Consider the following 16,962-nt stretch of genomic DNA (forward strand, 5'->3'; position numbering starts at 1 on the left):
ATCTAGAAGGGCCGTCGCCGCCGCCAGTTAGATCCGTGTCGCCGCCGAGCTTTAGCCGCTGCAACTAGATGCAGCAGCGCCGGATGGATAGGTGAGAGGGAGGAGGGCGGGGGTGGGGGGAGCACGCCGCCGCAGTCTCCTCCAATAGTGCTGCTGCTACTGTCCCTCCTTCTCCAACGCCGGTGTCGGCGTCGCCGCGACGCGAGAGAGGTCGGGCGAGAGAGGGTGTGGCGTTTCGCGAGAGTGGGCGTGGCGTTTCGAGTGAGAGAGAGAGAGAGGGAGACGGGGTTTGCTTCCACGAGTCGGGACGCGTGGGTTGTTTCCAGGCAATTTCCACGCGGTTTGGGAGGGGTTTAATCCTGCCCGGGTCTAAACGAAGGCCGTTAGAAGCCAGACCGGGATCCGACCCCAGCCGGGGTGAAACCCACGGGGATCAGCGGGGTTTTGGCCCGATCCCGGCGGGGTGGGGATAACCGAACAAAGCCTCAAGGAGAATGCCAGCCACTGGTCGGAGTTAAGAGGGACGCCTCGCTAGTCACCCCATTTTTGCCCACGTGGCACTCGCCGGTGGAGGTGGGCATGCTCTCGCATGGGCGGCTGGTTGGTTTGGCGCGGCCGGAGAGCGCATCGGCGGCAAGCACGGTATGTTGTTAATCCCGAATTACTCCGTTTCGGTCCTGCCACGGGAAATGTAATTGTGCCGTATGCATCAAGCCTCCAACGACTTCCTGCTTCTTGCTTGCCGAAATGTAATTGGGCAGTGGGTTGCAATCCTACGAGTAAGATTCCATGACAGATAGCACATCATTTTCTGGCAAAACCTTTAGCAACCGACCATGCAACACGGAGTTGTGCAGAATCATGTCCAGAAGCGTGTTGTTCACACTTCACAGAATTGACATCCACCATCCTCCACAAAACCCATCAATCTCAACAGGCATGGCTGGAATGCGCAGCATCTCACAAACACCTCCTTCTTCACTCCCCGGTGGCTCGGGCGCCTAACCTCCTCCGTCGAGAATCGCCGGCCAGCTACATGCTGGCTACCGCGAGCGAGCTACCGATCCCGACGCCCCAGCTGCAGGATCCTGGAGACGATCTCAACCTGGTCAGCCTTCTCCGGAGCAGGGTCGTCGCCCGAGAGCCATTCGCGGCCGAAAGCTTCATCCAGGAGGCGGATGTCCACTCGGCTGCGCCTGCGGAGCTCGTACGCAACCATGCTCCGGGCATGGACCTCAGCGAGGGGAAAGAGATGGCGTGGTACTTCTTCAGCCCCGCCAATTACCACGAGACTCCGGGTGCACGGAGACGAAAGCGCAAGGTCGGCGGCGCTGACGCCGGTGCGACGTGCTGCTGGCACCCGGAGGCGGGAAAGGTGCCCATTCTAGGCTCGGATAAGAAACCCGTTGGGGCGTATAAGCGCAAGCTCTCCTATGTGCTCAAGATCAAGAACCCGCCTGGTTCCGCAAAGCCGTATCGAAACAAAAGCCTTGGTTGGATCATGGTCGAGATTGGGCTCGAGCAGCAGCAGCCCCACCAGCAGCTAGTGCTCTGCAAGGTGTACAAGTCTCGCAGTCGCAGGGATGCTGAAATTTCCACCGAAGCCTGCAGCGTGGACGCCGACGACGAGAAGCCATGTCCCGCGCCGCCGCCACCTGCTGCTGCTGCGTCGTTTGATAGCCAGGTAACGGAACGTAAGACGACGACATCGGCCTACAATTTTCACTCGCCGATGGACGCCCGGAAGCCGCACACTTTCAAGCAAGGCACTCGGTCTAGGCCGATGGGAGGGAGCAGGAGTGGCGTGGCAATTGTGAAGAAGTCGTCGCCGGCGCTGGCGGTGACCGTCGTGATGAAATTCGGTGGGTCACTGACGCAGTCGGCCGATCGGATGAAGGAGATGGCCAAGCTCGTCCGCAGCTTCCCGGATGGGGGCGGCGAGTCTCCGGTGGTTGTTCTGTCCGCCATGGGGAACACCACCAACAACCTTATACTGCTAGTCCGCTCTTTACCGTGGGGAAGAGTTTGGACTCTATTAGCTCGATCGACCAATTACATGCTGAATGTGTAGGCCACAGGGAAGGCGCTGAGCTGCCGCCCACAAGAGGCGAGCGAAATCCACGAGCTTGCCATCACAAAGGAGCTGCATTTCAGGTGTGTGTTGTGTTTAATTTCCTCTGCTTTTGCTTTCTGGAGTGTACGTGCATGCGGCCCTGATTAATCTGATACGCACTAGTTCCTCTGCTTTGCTTTGCTCTGCTCAGGATGGTTGAAGATCTTGGACTGCATAGGTCGATTGCTTCAGGTATGTTACTGTTATTTTTTTTTTCCGCTCGTCTATATAGAGTACTACAATTCTTATTGTCTCACTTCCATTAACAGGTGACTATATAGAGTACTTGCTCTGTTTAACCCTTAAATAAAACATGCTAATCCTATGTCAGTAAAAACCATCTAAAATATCTCTCGCAACATGCAACCATTCATAGTAAAGCAGTATCCCACCTCAACATGCAACCATGCATGGGTTATGCTACTTATATTCAATAGATATTCTACAATCAAATACAGTAAATCGTATGTGGTTTCACCTTTGATTCTCATATTATTAATTAATCCAAATATTCAATTTTCCAGTCAATCAAATATCATTGATATATAGAGTTACTAATTCCGATGGCAACGCATGGGATATCATCTAGTTAGACTTGTTGTAGTCAGCGGAGCTACGTGTGGGCCAACACGTGCTATGGCCCGCCTTCCTTTGGAGCATGTCATGAGATGATCATCTTATGGTGATCCTTTCATCACCTGATGCTCCTATTACACTGACAAAACCGACTATATATCTAGCATCTACATTGATAACTCAAACATTGTATACGTCATTGGCACGATTCTTTGCAGGAACTATTCGTACTAACAAACTTGGTCACATTACAGCTAACCCATTGTATACGTCAGTGGCTATTTCTTACAGCTTGCCCCGTCTAGCCCGCCCAGACTTCTGGTGCAAGCTTTGCCACTCCTTCTTGGGGCAATTAGACACTTCGCTTTCTTTATCTTTAGTGAATCTATGCTTTCTAGCACTACCATGTCCCGTCTCACTCATATCATGTATTATACTTCTTTGGGGGGGGGGGGGGGGGGGGGGGGGGGGTCTAATTCAGCATTTCGCTTTCTTCATCTTCAATGAATCTATGCTTTCTAGCACTAGTACATCATCTCACACTCTTAAACTAAGCAGGTTCGTTGGATGAGTTGGAAAACGTTTTTATGGCTATTGCTGTGATGAAAGAGCTGACTTCTAAGACACGAGATTACCTTGTTTACTTCGGTCAACACATGTCCACAAGAATATTTTCTGCATATTTAAATAAACTCGAGGAAGGAGCACGACAGGTACATACTTCTAGCAAATGCAACTCATAAGTTTTTTGGCTAAACCTTATTTTGGCATTCGTTTTTATGTATTTTCCATATTCATTTTTCTGTTCTTCCTTTTCCTACTGTCTCAAATTAAGGCATGGACCTATGAAAGATAACTAATTAGGTCAAAGATTTCCAGAAAGTTTAGCATTAGCTTTAGTTATAACTCCTCTTGTACATCTGGAACTTTGGCAAACAAAAAATATAATTACATGCAGTACACTAGTAATGCCCCCCCCCCCCCCCCCCCCCCCCAAAAAAAACTATAAATTGGAAACGTGAACTTACCGTTTTGTAATTTATGGAATGGTATTTTGGAATTTATGGGAATAAGATTGACAATTTTGGAGTTTTGCTTTGCAACCCAAATTAGGTAATTTGCTGTTTACCATTACAATGAAATTGTGAACTCGGAATTTATTAGTTAATCGAATTAGCAAGCGGAACCGTTTCAGGAATGGGAATCGTTTGCCGTCGATACTTGTGGAAGGGGTGGTAGCGACTTGACTATGACTACCATTGGCAGAGATTCGGGATCAAGAGAAATCCAGGTATGTTCTCCTTTTTTTTTGTGAACAATCCAGGTATGTTCTCCAATCCAGGTATCTCCTGAAAGCACGGTTGCTCTTGAAAACTCTCTTAGGGCCTAAGCTGTCTAAGCGAACATAAGTGTCAAACGCTACTTGATTTATCAAGAAGCTTTATATTGATCAGCATCAGTATGTTTCTGCAGTTGAGAAGTTGTCTGTACTGTATGTTCAACCAAGGAAGTTTAAAATTTACAAATAACGGGTTGTGTGGTGTCTCTGTAATCCTTTGTATATTTGACCTATGTTCCATGCTATGTAATAGGTTTGGAAGGATGTAAACGGCGTGTTGACGTGTGATCCCAGTGTTTGTGCAAATGCGATACCATTGCCCTACTTGACTTTTGATGAGGCAGCTGAACTTGGGTTATTTGGTGGACAGGTATTCTCCTTCACTTTTCTAATTTTGGTTTATTTTGTGGATCAGATATTGGCTAGGGAGTAAACGTTATGGCATATATAGCTTCTTTTGATATATGTGTTGCTGGAGTTACTTGTGATTCTTCCTTGCTGGTTTAACAAGGCTGGAGTGACTTCTATTATTATACTTAATCACTTTTGCATCCCCAGTCAATGCAACTAGCTATGGAAGGTGGCATACCAGTTATAGTTAAGAACTTGTGCAACCCTCAAGCACCTGGCACTATGATTACTAAAACAAGAGATATGAGCAAGGTTTGTTCTACGAACTTATCATTATATTAGAATTAATTCTTCCATGTGTAACAATTATTAATTGTTGGCCCTTAACTACAATTATTTTTTTCAGAGTGTATTAACAAGCATTGTATCCAGATCAAATATTACCGTGCTGAACATAGAGAGCACAAGGATACTAGACCATTCTGTTTTCTTAGCAACGGTACTATAGCAACAGACTTCTCTTTTTTGTTTAGAGTAAAGTCCATTTTTCATCCCTCAACTTATTGCAAATTGTAGTTTTGGTCTCTAAGCTTATTTTTTGGTGTAACCCTCGTCCCTCAACTATTAATAATGGATATATTTAGTCCTTTGCAATGGTATTACTGAGTCAAACCCGATTTAGCTCATGGTCAAAGTGGTATTGGAACAGGGACTTTGCTTCAACAACAATTTCTAGCAAATGACGGCACAATATTTGCCATCTAGTCTATGCCCATGCTCAGCGAAGACTTGCACACCCCGTAGACCATACCTTGGTCACAGGCAACCTTTGTTTTGCCAGTGGTGGTGGTTGCCTCCGTGGATGTCATCGCCGTGTCTCGCTCTTGTAGGCCGATTGCAACCCCGAAGGGGAGACATCAAAACACCGGTGGAGAGTATTCGTCGCCGAAGAAAGCCCCACATGACGGTGGCATCTTTTGCTAGAAATCATTGTCGGAACAAAGCCCTTGTTTCAGTACCGCTCTGACTATGAGCTAAACCGGGTTTGACTGAGAAATACAGCTATCATGGACAAAATACCCGGTATTAAGAGTTGGGGGACAAAGGTTGCACAAAAAGGAAGTTGAGGGACTAAATCCACACTTCAAGGTAAGTTGAGGCATGAAAAGTCCACTTTACTCTTTTAGTTTTATTTTTTTGGGTTATATGAATGTTGGTTGTCTGATTGTGTTATTTGGGTAGTCCTTCTCAACCTTTGGAGACTTGGGCATATCCATCGATTGTGTGGCTATTAGTGAAGCCAAGATATCCTTGATAGTAGTTCCATCAAAACCATCAAGTCGTGAATTGATCCAGCTGGTAAACATCTGAATCATATTCTGTTTTCTATTAGTTAAGTGCTAAAAAAGTGGCCAGATACCCTTTTTGTCTATCTTATTTTGTAACATAAATTGTGGTCCTAATTCTTCATTCATTTGTTCCGATAATTTGACAGGAGCTTAATAATGTTGTTGAAGAGCTTCAGAAGTTTGCAGTTGTTCATCGTCTACAAGGCAAATCAGTCATCTCCCTGATAGGGGGCACACAGACATCGGCAACATACTTGTAAAGGCAAGAACCACAAATACGATTATCCACTGAAACTTTGTGCGGTGTTTTTCGAAATGAAACTCATTTTTATGGCATTGTTGAGTTTGCGCTGTCACCACTTCACCAGTCCAGTATGACGGAATGCTTAGTGTTTGCTTTGTCATTGAACGCTTAGATGGCCATGGCTGATGATTTTGTATCTTGTCATTCTCAACTGTTGTTGCATGCCAGGCGTTCAATGTTCTACAGAGCATTAATGTTGATGTCCAAAAGTTCTCTCAAGGTCAAGGGTCGTCCAAGGTACGTATTCCACTGCCACGAAAATGAACATGATGTATATTTTCGGTTTTTCGTGCAATATTGGAGCTGGGTGTTCCTGTTCAGTTATCTATTTTAAAATGAGGGATGTTGTTGCCGACCCTCCTCCTCTCTCTTACCGGACTGAAGGTAGAAGAAGGAGGAGCACAGAAGGAAAAGAAGCAGAATACACTGAAGTTTTACCCGGTCGCACACACAACCCCGTTACTATTTCAAGAGCACCAAACTCTTGTACAAACACACACTTGTGGCCGTGGATTCGTAGTCTCACAGCAGCACAGTGCCTATGTTTTTGTGCGCGCGTACCCACGAACGGCTACTTCGCTTCGCTGCATGCAAGCGGCCCACCCGGCCATGCGCACGACACGCGCTACACGCACGACGCGACCAGCTCCACCGGTCGCCGCTAACAGCCTGCTGACCATCTAGCTAACTAACTCACGCCGCTGACACACACATGCGCACACACCCACCCTACACACATGCAACTGCTACAAGTAGACACACGAGCTTTCATTAGCCCCTCCTCCCTCCCCCCCCCCCCCCCCCCTCCCTCGCGTCGCCCCGCTTGGGCGACTCGAGGGGCGAAACCTAGCCCCGCCACCTCCCCTCCCCCCTCCTTGATCTCCCCTCGCCGCCACCGGAGGTAGCCGCCGGGCAAGCCTGGTGTGCTACTGATGATGGTGGCGGCGGGGCCCTCGCTGCCTCGCCTCGCTCGCGGGGGGTTGCGGGATCTGGGGTGGCGGCCCCGGCTGGTGTGACGCCTCCAGCTCGTCTTCTGGTGGCGCGGGCATGGGCCGGTGGTCTTGGCCGTGAGGACGGCGAGACCTCCGGAGGATGCGGATCGTGGCGCGGCGACGGCTTCGGCTACAGTGGCGTCAGATCTGGCCGTCTCCACCCCAACTCTCCACCAGCGGGCTCCTCCCCCCCCCCCCTCAGATCCGGTCTACTACAGCGTGGGGGGAGGGGTGGTTCCGGTGGGTGGGAGCGGATGTTGGGGGTCCATGACCGGGGGAAACCCTAGCCAGCCTTGCCGGCACGACGGCGGCGACGCCCGTGGGCGCCGCTCACCTCCTTGGAGGCGCCGATCAGGTCTTGTCCTCCCCATCCCATGCCCCCTTGTTTCCCGGGTGAAAACCATAACTTTGTTGGACGGCGACGACGCCCCTGGCACCGTTATCTTCTTGAAGACGCTGTTTTTGGGAACAAGTGGGGCGGTGGGTTTCGGTGTGGTGTGGTTGGTGTGCGGCGGCGGCGGCAGCAAGTCTCCAGCGGAAGTCGTGTCCTCCTTGGAGCGGGGTTCTGTGATTATGGTGCTCTTCGTGCGGCTGTTGTGTGTGCCTCCAGTGCCGTGGATTTCCAGGAAGGGAGGGGATTGGGTTCCTCTCCTCCGGTGGTTTCCTCACCAGCTCGTCGAGGAAGCCGGAGCTTCTGAGTTTTGTTCTAGGCCCCTGCTGCTGTTTTTTCATCCTGGCAGCTTACCCTCTTTCTTGCCCAGTCTCAGGTTTTGGGTCTGCTTGGCTCTAGGCGAGTCGCCATCAACATGCCAGGAACGCCTGGTTCCGCTCCTGTGGCTTCCTTGGGTACCATCCAGGCAGGTTCTAGGGTGAACTAGTCCATCGCTCAACGGTGCGGCGCCTTTCGAGCCAGGCGAAGAGGCAGGGGCCTTCTTTGACGATGGACCTGTCTGGGTGTGTCTTCCACAAGTCCCTGGTGTTCTGGCACCGGCATGCCTCTCATCGTCGTCGTTTCCTTGCCCTGAGCCGGCAGATGCCTTCCCCGTGGTTGTGTGCGTGCAAGAGGTCCCTAGCATCTCCTAGCTATTAGCTTCATGTCGATCTGTTTTCTAGCGGGATGTGTGCTATGTGAGCAGCCTCCCAGCGCCTTTGTATCTTTGCAATTTTCATTTTCTTTGTGTGGTTCGTGATTGTAATCTTTGTAATCCTGGCCGGTTGATGGCTTTGTTAATTTAAAGCTGGGCTCTTCTTGAGCCTTCGTTCTAAAAATACAAGTGGACACACTACACACGCACGCACACCACCGTTGCGTCCCGCCGTCCCGCGCGCACCTGACGCGCCCGACGAGCCCGACCACACCAGTGCGTTCCGCGCGCACCCGACGAGCCCGATAGCACTAGACGTCGTGGCTTCTTCCAACACACACCCCCTAAGCCATGGCCTAGAGGAGTCTGTTGTCGTCGACGTTGGCGTCGGCCAGGAGAGTCTGCTGCGCCGCCGGTCCTTTCCGCAGCCACGGGCACTCGCGCCGGAAGTGCGCATGCTCCCCAGATTTGTAGCAGCGTCCACGGCGCTTCCCTCCGTTGCCCGACGCTGTGCTCGCCGCGCCGTCGTTGTCGTGGTCGGCGAAGCCGCGTCCGCCTTGCCCTCGCTCCTGAGCCGCCCACTGTGCCGCCGTCATCATCAGCTGCCCGTCTGCGCGCTCCCCGCCGGCCTGCACGCGCCGCCGCGTCCGCTCCTCGAACGCCTTGAGCCGCCTGAGCGCCTCCTTGAACGCCATCCCCTCCACGTTGCAGAATTGCTCGATTCCGGCCACCGCGGCGTACAGGCGGTCCGGCACGGCGTCGAGCAACTTCTTGTCCATGGCGCTGTCGTCGAGCGTCGACCCGAGCATCGCGTACCTCGCCGCCATGCCACTGACCTTCCCGATGTACTCGTCTAGCTCGTCGCCGTCGTCCATTCGCAGGCGATCGAACTCGCCGCGCAGCGTCCCGAGCCTCGCCGCCCGCACCCGATCGGCGCCGACGAAACGAACCTTGAGAGAGTCCCATACCTACCAAATAGGGAGGTGTCATATACAGTCTATGATTACTTGTATTTCACCTTTTATTCTTTCTGAGTTTGGACTTGTTTGGCTGTGTGCATCTTAGTTATGTAGAGGCCCGGTGTAATACTTAAACCTTTTAAGTAATAAAGCGTTCGTTATCGAAAAAATCTGTTTTAGAGAAATTGAAAAGATGTGAGTTGAACTTCTGTGATCGTGCAGGTGATGAAGGTTTCCTTGGTGGTCGATGACACCGAAGCAAAACATTGTGTGCAAGCCCTCCATTCAGTATTCTTTGAGAAGGGCTTCGTATCAGAAATCCACGGAGCTGACCGGGAGCTTAATGGGTCCCCGGTGCAAATTCCAGTGAACTCACCTCCAGCACCAGCCAGTCCCGGCGACAAGAGAAAGGCAGATGGTGACCACCTGGAGGCTTCACTGAGCGCGCGTAAGCCACATAGGACGGATATTGACCGCTGCAGTATTGTTAAGGAAATAGAGCGCACGGCGTTCTCCGACAAGGCTGGGAACCCGACTGAGTTATTCAAGGACGATGGCGGAGTACCAGAATTTCCCGAACGTCAACCCAAGGAGCAGCAGCAGGAGGTACTCCCTGTCCCTGCGATGGCGGAGAGCAGCAGTGCACCAGAAGCAGTTCGACAAGAGCAGCAGGTACGCGTTGATGTGGGGGAGAGTAGCAGTGGACCTCCTGGTGTTCTGAAGGACAAGGCCGAGGGTATCCATCCCCCAATGACAGACGACGGTGCTCTGGAGGATATCAGACGCAGGGTACTCGCCGATGTCAACTACCGTCAGCATTGGCGGGACTCGGGCCTTGATCAACCTTGGGATGAAACCAATCCAGGGTTCTTCTCCAACAACAATCCGACGAGCATCGGAGGGGACGCCGATGAGGCCTTGAACTACTTCAATATTATAAGCGACACTAACGTTGAGCATGTCAGAGTTGATGCCGGCACTGGACTCATGAAGGAGGCGGCCCATATCGCCCTTTTGGACACCCCGCGCGGATTGTTCTCCGACAAAGATCCGATGAACGACAGAGGTGACAATGGCGGTGACCCAGACAAGTACTTGGCCAGTATACTACAAGCTGAGGACAACCTCGATGATGCTGTTGTTCGGCCCGTCAGAGGGGGCGAGCAAGGCGGGCCTCAATCAGCACCAGGAGCTGCGACTGAGGAGGATGTCGGACAGGGTTTCTGGACGAACGGCATTTCAACTCTAGTGCCGTCGTCCGGCGACGAGCTCTTCCCGATGCTGGAGCCTGACCCAACCTGTAATCTCCGCTCCGTCGCGACTCTTGAGGACTGCATGGACGATTTTGCATCCTTCGAGGATTTTCGCACCTTATGGTAAAGCAATATGATGTATACCAAATGGCTACTGGGTAGTACACGTTCATACGAAGATTTGAGCGCCGTATAGCTACGTCATTGTTTGTTTGTTCATGCTATGTCTCTGAAGTTCTTTTACCTCTCTAAAAAATTATTGAATAGTTTGAATTGCTTACCACATGTGCCATGGGGTCTCTAAACAGTTGTAAGCTAAATAAGAAATGATTCTTCACGAACATTAAAATAATATTCACACGTTTAAAACTATGTTCATGACATATTGAAAAAATATTCACGAAATGTAAAAAATATTATATAATTCATAAAAAATATTCACACCATTCAAACAAACTGTTAATGAGATCTCAATAATGTTTACGTCTTTTATAATATGATCATGATAGCTCAAAAAATGTTCACGCAATGTAATTTTTTTAAAGTCATGCAATTTTAAAAAGGTTTCTATAATACCGAAGAATAAACATAATAAGTTTAAATATTCGCAAAAGTTTGTATAATCTTTTTGTTTTAGTGAAAATCATGAAATTTTGTTAAGAAAAGTTCACACAATTTCACTCATTCCATATTTCAAAAAATGCTTGTGTATTTAAAAAATAGGAAACAAAAATGGAAGAAAACACACAAAAAAAAGAAAAGAAAATGTGACCTGGAAAATAGAAAATAAAATACTGGAAAAAAGAGAATAAAAACAAAATAAAATATGAACAGGAAAGAAAGGAAAAAACGCAGACAAAAAATCCAAAAGAAAACTGACCAACCAGTAAAAGAATGGAGAAAATAGCAAACGATTTGTTTTTGAGATAGAAGGTTTCTAAAGCAGTCCAGCTCTACACGAATGTTCCAAAACTGCTTGTTGGGTCAGCCAGTCGGGCAAGCACTGCATATACACAATGACATTTGGTTGTCCTTCCTCACATGTTTGTTATCAATTTTCTTTTACTAATTTCTTAGTAAAACATGTTTTTACTTGTGTTGTATATATTTTTACTTATCCCCTTTTCCCTTTATTATTTTAAATTACTAGCACAATTGTCATGCATTGCAACGGGAGACATCGTTAATTGTCTCATACTTCCACCTATTTCCATTTGTCGCATCCTACTGTCCTCCTTCTCTCCCTCGGAGAGCTCCTCTAGTATCTCTTCAGTGGGACTCGTTCTTTTTTTTCGCACTTCACCATCATCATCCTCTGCTTATTGATTCTCAAGCCAACTTATTGAGTTGATTGATAACAGGAAACTCCAAGACGTATATAAATTGGTCATTTTGGTTCTAGGAGGGGCGAGGTGGTACTATTTAATGTTAACAGGAAATGCCTAGTTATTGAGTTTTTTTCCTTGCGGCCCAACCGAAGGGAAAAAAGATGTGGAGCAGGCCACTTGGTCCATGTAGGGGGACTGACTCCCTGTGGCCCAATCCAAGAAAAAACAAGATGTGGAGCAGGCCCCTTGACTGCACGCTGTGGAGGCCCAGCCTAAATATGTATTTATGCACGGACGGACAGGTTCTTAGTACCACCTCAGAAGGTACGGGAGAAAATAATACTATACGGTGGACGGACCAAAAATTCAGAGAAACGCACATCCCTTTATTAGTAGGTATAGACTTCAATTAATCTACTTATTTTACTGTTGTCTCTAATTTTACTTATTCTTTGAAATGTGAACTCTTCGAAGTACTTCAACATTTCCAGTTGAATTGACCTTCCTTTTTCTAAACATACACATTTTTTCTCTAAGATACACGAAGATATCTCTTGCCATACGCGTATTTTTTTGTATAGTCATGTACATTTTGTTTTGAAATGCACGAATATTTATAAATTTATAACGAACATGCATTTTTGCCTATAACACAAAGTATTATTCTACGATTGTTTTTACTAGTCGTGTGAAATTTTTGTTTAGTGTGCATAAATATGTCCCATATTTATGAACAAAAATTAAAAATAAATTAGAGAATCTTTAAACTAATAAATTGTTTTAGTATAGTGTATTAAATTGATTTCTAATTATAGATTGTTGAAATAGAAAGTCTCATGAACAATTTTTTTTACAAAAATGCATGGCCATTTACAAATTTCAATAAAGAAAATATGTACCAAACATTTTTTATGATTATGTTCAACATTTTATTTAGTACTCATGAACAGATCTCCTTCACTTGTATAAACAAAAATCCAAAACGAGATTATACACATTATTTAGATATTGAAATGCTTTTGTATGTAGTTTTCATAAAATGAATTCCTATGTTAATTAAAAACTATGAAGACGTTTTTGATTCATAATTTACAAACATATTTGTTAATGGGCAGCATCAAGGCCAAAAAGGGTGCAACCTCTCTATTTAAGAGCCATGAGCTAACTCCACCTAGGACCAACCCACATTGTGTAATGGGTGCTCTGATATTTGTCGCCTTAAGTGGTAAGTATGGTAGCTACACATTAAGCCTTTTCCGGGATGACAAACCCAAGAATGGCCAATTGACACCTTTTTGGAGAAAATATAGTATTTTTATTTAACATCAATGGAAAATATGTTAAATAATAGCATAATCAATACATATTGCAAAATTAAAAACTTATATGTTAATATAAATGTTCATGTATCCAGAATTAATGTTAATCTTGCATACATACAACATGCAAATCAATGAGAAAATAAATAGGCATGTATGTAAAATAAGTTCATATATTTAAATAAATTCATTTATACATATTGGAGTAAATGTTTATGTAATTGAAGAAAATGTAATTAATTTATTAAGGAATAAATAAAGAAAAATAAAAAATGGAAAACAAGCTGTCAAGAAAATAAAAAAGAAACAAACAATAAGAGAAAATAAAAATAAATTTAAAGGGGGAATGAATAAAATATAATAACATAAAAAAAATTGAAAATGTGCCACACCCATGTTCCTCAATGGGTCTGCAGCGAACCCATAGCACACACCATCAATAGTAAATAGGAACTCTGAATGAGTAATATAAATCCACTATCTAATTGCTTTACCTAAGCCGCTCAAAAAAAACTGCTTTACCTAAGGGTTTTCTGGTTTGAGCCGAGGCTGGCCAAAGATAAAACTAAGGTTTTGCTTGCTCATGATTTGGGCACTATTAGCACGAGAAAATGAAGTAGAGAGAACAAACTGATGTGGTCATGCAATTTTATTGGCTAAGAGAAGAAATATTTGTAATGTTGGTTTTGAACACAAACTAAATATACCCTACGATTATAAACCAGAAAATTCTAATTCTACGTAGCACAATTAACCGGCGGCCAATAAAGTTTGCTTGAAAGAAGTAGTATTGTATATTTGGATTTCTCACTGTCCAATTTTTCAAGCGGAAATAGGCCGACACTTTAGACTGGTACCAATAAACAACCTGAAATGCGATTTCAATTTCCAAAAGAATAAATGTTATTCTCTAGCATATATCATCAAGTTGTTCTTGTCATGTGATGGAGAAACTCAGCTTCGCGGAGTTATAGATTGATCATGTCATGACATGTGTGCAATTTTTTTCTTTTAAAGTGTGTGTTAACAAAAAATTCTCGAAGTTTTTCAAGCCTTCAAGGGTATACAATAGCGGGACCCCTATCTCCCTCACTCCTCTTCTTATTGTCCTTGGTCCCTAGATGTTAGACCTCCTCTTTGCAGACGATTTCCTTGTTCACACATGCCACAATAGTGAGGGCGAAAAGGCTTCAGGAACTATTGGAGACATATCCCCCCCCCCTCCGCGCGGCCCCCGCGTCGTCCGCTTCGGGCGACTCGGGCGGCGACTAGGGTTTCCCCGTCGCGCCGCCACTCCCTCTCCCCTCCCTCCCTCGCCGCCACCTGAGTTAGCCGCCGGATCCGCGCGTGCGGCCGCCCGTGAAGGTGGCGGCGAGGCCTCGGTCGCTCCTTTCCTCGAGGAGGACCTCGGATCTGGGGCGGCGGCCCTTCTTGGCGAGGCGGCGGCGCTTTCTCGGCCGGCGTCGTCCGCGGGTGTGCTCTGGCCGGCGGCCTCGACCACGCGGGTGGTGAGGTGTCGGCGGGTGGCGGCGGCGGCGCGGAGGTCTCCCCTCCTCGTCAGATCTGAGGGTGGCTCCTTTCCCCTGTCTTCCTCGTCCCCGCCGCTTCTCGCCTGCCTCCCTCCGAGCGCCGGTATGATGTGGGTGGGTGACTGGTGGTCTGGTTTTGGGCCGCGGGAAACCGTTGGCCGGCGTGGCCGGCCTGGCAGCAGCGACGTCCCCGACGCCGTCTCCTCCTTGGAGGTGCTGCAGAGGCCCTTCCCCTTTCCACCCCTGTTCCTCCTCCCGGGTGAAAGCCCAAAATCCGGCTTGGATTGGGCGGTGACGGCGCGCTGTGCGTCGTGTTCTTCCTTGGGGGCGCCGCCTGGGGAGGGTTGCGTTCAGGTGAGGGTTTCTAGGTCGGAGCTTGGGTGGCTTGGGTGGTCCGGTGACGGCGGTGTCACTAGGTTCGGCATGGCTGTAGGCGTTCGGCTGCCTGGCAATGCTTCTCGGTGGCCTGTCGGTTCTCTTGATGCCTCTGCTGCCTTCTTCAGTAGCTGCACCTGGTGGTTTTCCTGCAGCTCTCAGGCGTTCTAGGTTGTGGCGAGGCGGCAGTCGCGGAGTGCTCGAATGTTCTAGTGGTGAAGTGCTGCGGCTGCTCTAGGTCCCGAAGCTGACACGTCCCCTGCTCTAGGGTGAGCGTCTCTCAAGTCCGCCGGGTACGGCGCCTTGCGAGCCATGGCGAGAGGGAAGGGTCCCTCTGCGGCGTGAGAGACGGCGGATGTGTGGTGGCTTCTACTTGGGTGTTGGTCGGGCTCTCTCACCACTCTCTGTTGCAAGCAGGTCCTCGTCGTGCTCGTGTGTGCCTCATCCCTAGTTGGCTGTTTGGCTGTAGTCTTCGGCTTAGACAAGCTTCGAGCTATGTTTTCCTGTATTCTTTTTGTGCTTGTGCGACCCGTTGAGTTGTAAGCCTCCTAGAGTGTCCCCTTGTATCGTTTGGTCGTGGGGGTTTGTGTGTGTCTGTTTTTCCTGGCCGGTTGATGGCTTTGTTAATTCAAAGCCGGGCTCTCTGCGAGCCTTCGTTCTAAAAAAAACTATTGGAGACATATAGGGTGGGCTTAGGGTAGCTAGTCAATAAAGCTAAAATCGGCGATTTTCATCAGCTTGAACTCTGATGATGATGTGAAGATCGTGGTGCATGAAGGGTCCGAATTTTTTTTCCGAGGCTCATAAGGAAATACTTTAGGCAACTGACAGACCTTGACCAATCAATTTATTCAAGATTGAATTTATAGTAGCTGACTTATTCAATGTTGTGAATGGATGGTCGCCTTGATTCTTAATATGAAGCGAAGGTTTGCCATGTGATACGAGTGTACTCCATGGCCTGCTTCTGCTGGTCGAAGAATATGTGCAAGAAACTTATGAGGGTTATGGCCAAGTTTTAGTGGAGGGTGATGATCTGTAAGGGCACAAGGCTATTGTAATTCACGGTAAGTAGAGTATGTCGATCCCACCGGGAGCAGTGGTTGCATTGGTAACTATCAACTCCGCAGCTACATTGTCACTTACGTGGCAACGTTCACACTCAGAGCGTTATCTGAAAATAGTCTATTTGATGGTTGCTAGCGGAAACGATAATAAGGGTTATTTTAACTAAACAACTACGCGGAGGTAAAAACATAAATAAAACGACGGGTAAAATAAAGGGGCCGGGCTTGAGTAATAAGGGCGTTCTCGAGGTTTTCGGAATCCACACTACACGTTTGTTCTACAAATACTAAAACACTTTACATGTTTCTCTTTGTGGGCGAAGCCGGTACAGATACATGCATACACGCAGCATCGCCGTATCACATTCTCCATCATTGTTCTTCCCTACTTCGGTCATCAAAGGGTGATTAAGGGGAAAAAGGTCCCCGTGGATGCATCCCAAGTGGTATTTGTTTTAACCCTTACTGCAAAGATCTGCTACAAAGGGATATGGGGCCTGTTACGTCACCCACCTCTCCAACCACACGGTTCGCTAACACTAATAACCTTCCATCCAAAATTGGCATACATTGGATGGTCGACTTCACCCAACGTCAAGAAGACTACTAACATAAACATGTAAAGATGATATCATATTGCACAAGTCAATCGGTAGTAGTACATACTAGAGTTCATCTTATTCCCCCAAGAAATAATAAATTACTCAAACATGGTGATGAAGTACATAGAGATTAGGGATGAGTTACAAGCCAACACAAAGTTGGATATGGAGATGGGGAGAGGCATGGCGCCGGTGATGAAGAGGGCACCGGCCCTCCGACCGGTGCCGGCGTGGAGGCCCCTCCTCCCTTCCTTCTTCCTTGGCTTGGCCCTTCTCTCTATGGTGGAGTTGCTGCAATGGGAGGTGTGGTGGCTGTAGATGAGACTTGTGGAGGATGAAGATGGAATGAGCTGGCGGCTAGGGTTAGAGGTCTTCATATAGGAGTCCTCCTCAGGTCTCCTCCGTTGATCTAGCCTCCTCC

The 16,962-nt window shown here is 47.8% G+C and overlaps 1 protein-coding gene across 3 annotated transcripts; it reads left to right on the forward strand.

Annotated features, from left to right (window-relative positions):
* The first annotated feature begins 945 nt into the window (after positions 1–945).
* Positions 946–10,599, forward strand: LOC109754083 (aspartokinase 1, chloroplastic). Of its 3 annotated transcripts, XM_073498458.1 has the most exons (11): positions 946–2,154; positions 2,265–2,305; positions 3,248–3,402; positions 3,885–3,980; positions 4,282–4,398; positions 4,587–4,691; positions 4,786–4,878; positions 5,622–5,738; positions 5,875–5,990; positions 6,201–6,269; positions 9,291–10,599. In XM_073498458.1, the coding sequence occupies exons 2-9, from the start codon at positions 2,266–2,268 to the stop codon at positions 5,986–5,988; spliced, it is 837 nt and encodes a 278-aa protein (XP_073354559.1). In that variant the 5' UTR covers positions 946–2,154; position 2,265; the 3' UTR covers positions 5,989–5,990; positions 6,201–6,269; positions 9,291–10,599. The 3 variants fall into 3 exon arrangements, with proteins under 3 accessions (XP_073354559.1, XP_073354561.1, XP_073354560.1); XM_073498459.1 differs by lacking the exon at positions 946–2,154 and having other exon boundaries at positions 2,217–2,305; XM_073498460.1 differs by lacking the exons at positions 5,622–5,738; positions 5,875–5,990; positions 6,201–6,269; positions 9,291–10,599 and adding an exon at positions 5,089–5,389 and having other exon boundaries at positions 1,017–2,154.
* Positions 10,600–16,962: the final 6,363 nt, after the last annotated feature.

Source organism: Aegilops tauschii, chromosome 5 (genome assembly GCF_002575655.3).
Source record: "Aegilops tauschii subsp. strangulata cultivar AL8/78 chromosome 5, Aet v6.0, whole genome shotgun sequence".
Taxonomy (NCBI): domain Eukaryota; kingdom Viridiplantae; phylum Streptophyta; class Magnoliopsida; order Poales; family Poaceae; genus Aegilops; species Aegilops tauschii.

Excerpts from the sequence above, each read along its gene's own strand:
- LOC109754083 (XM_073498458.1), top strand. The coding sequence starts at position 2,266 with ATGGTTGAAGATCTTGGACTGCATAGGTCGATTGCTTCAG. Across the intron at positions 2,306-3,247 it reads GCATAGGTCGATTGCTTCAG|GTTCGTTGGATGAGTTGGAA; the intron begins GTATGTTACTGT and ends TAAACTAAGCAG. Across the intron at positions 4,692-4,785 it reads AAACAAGAGATATGAGCAAG|AGTGTATTAACAAGCATTGT; the intron begins GTTTGTTCTACG and ends TATTTTTTTCAG.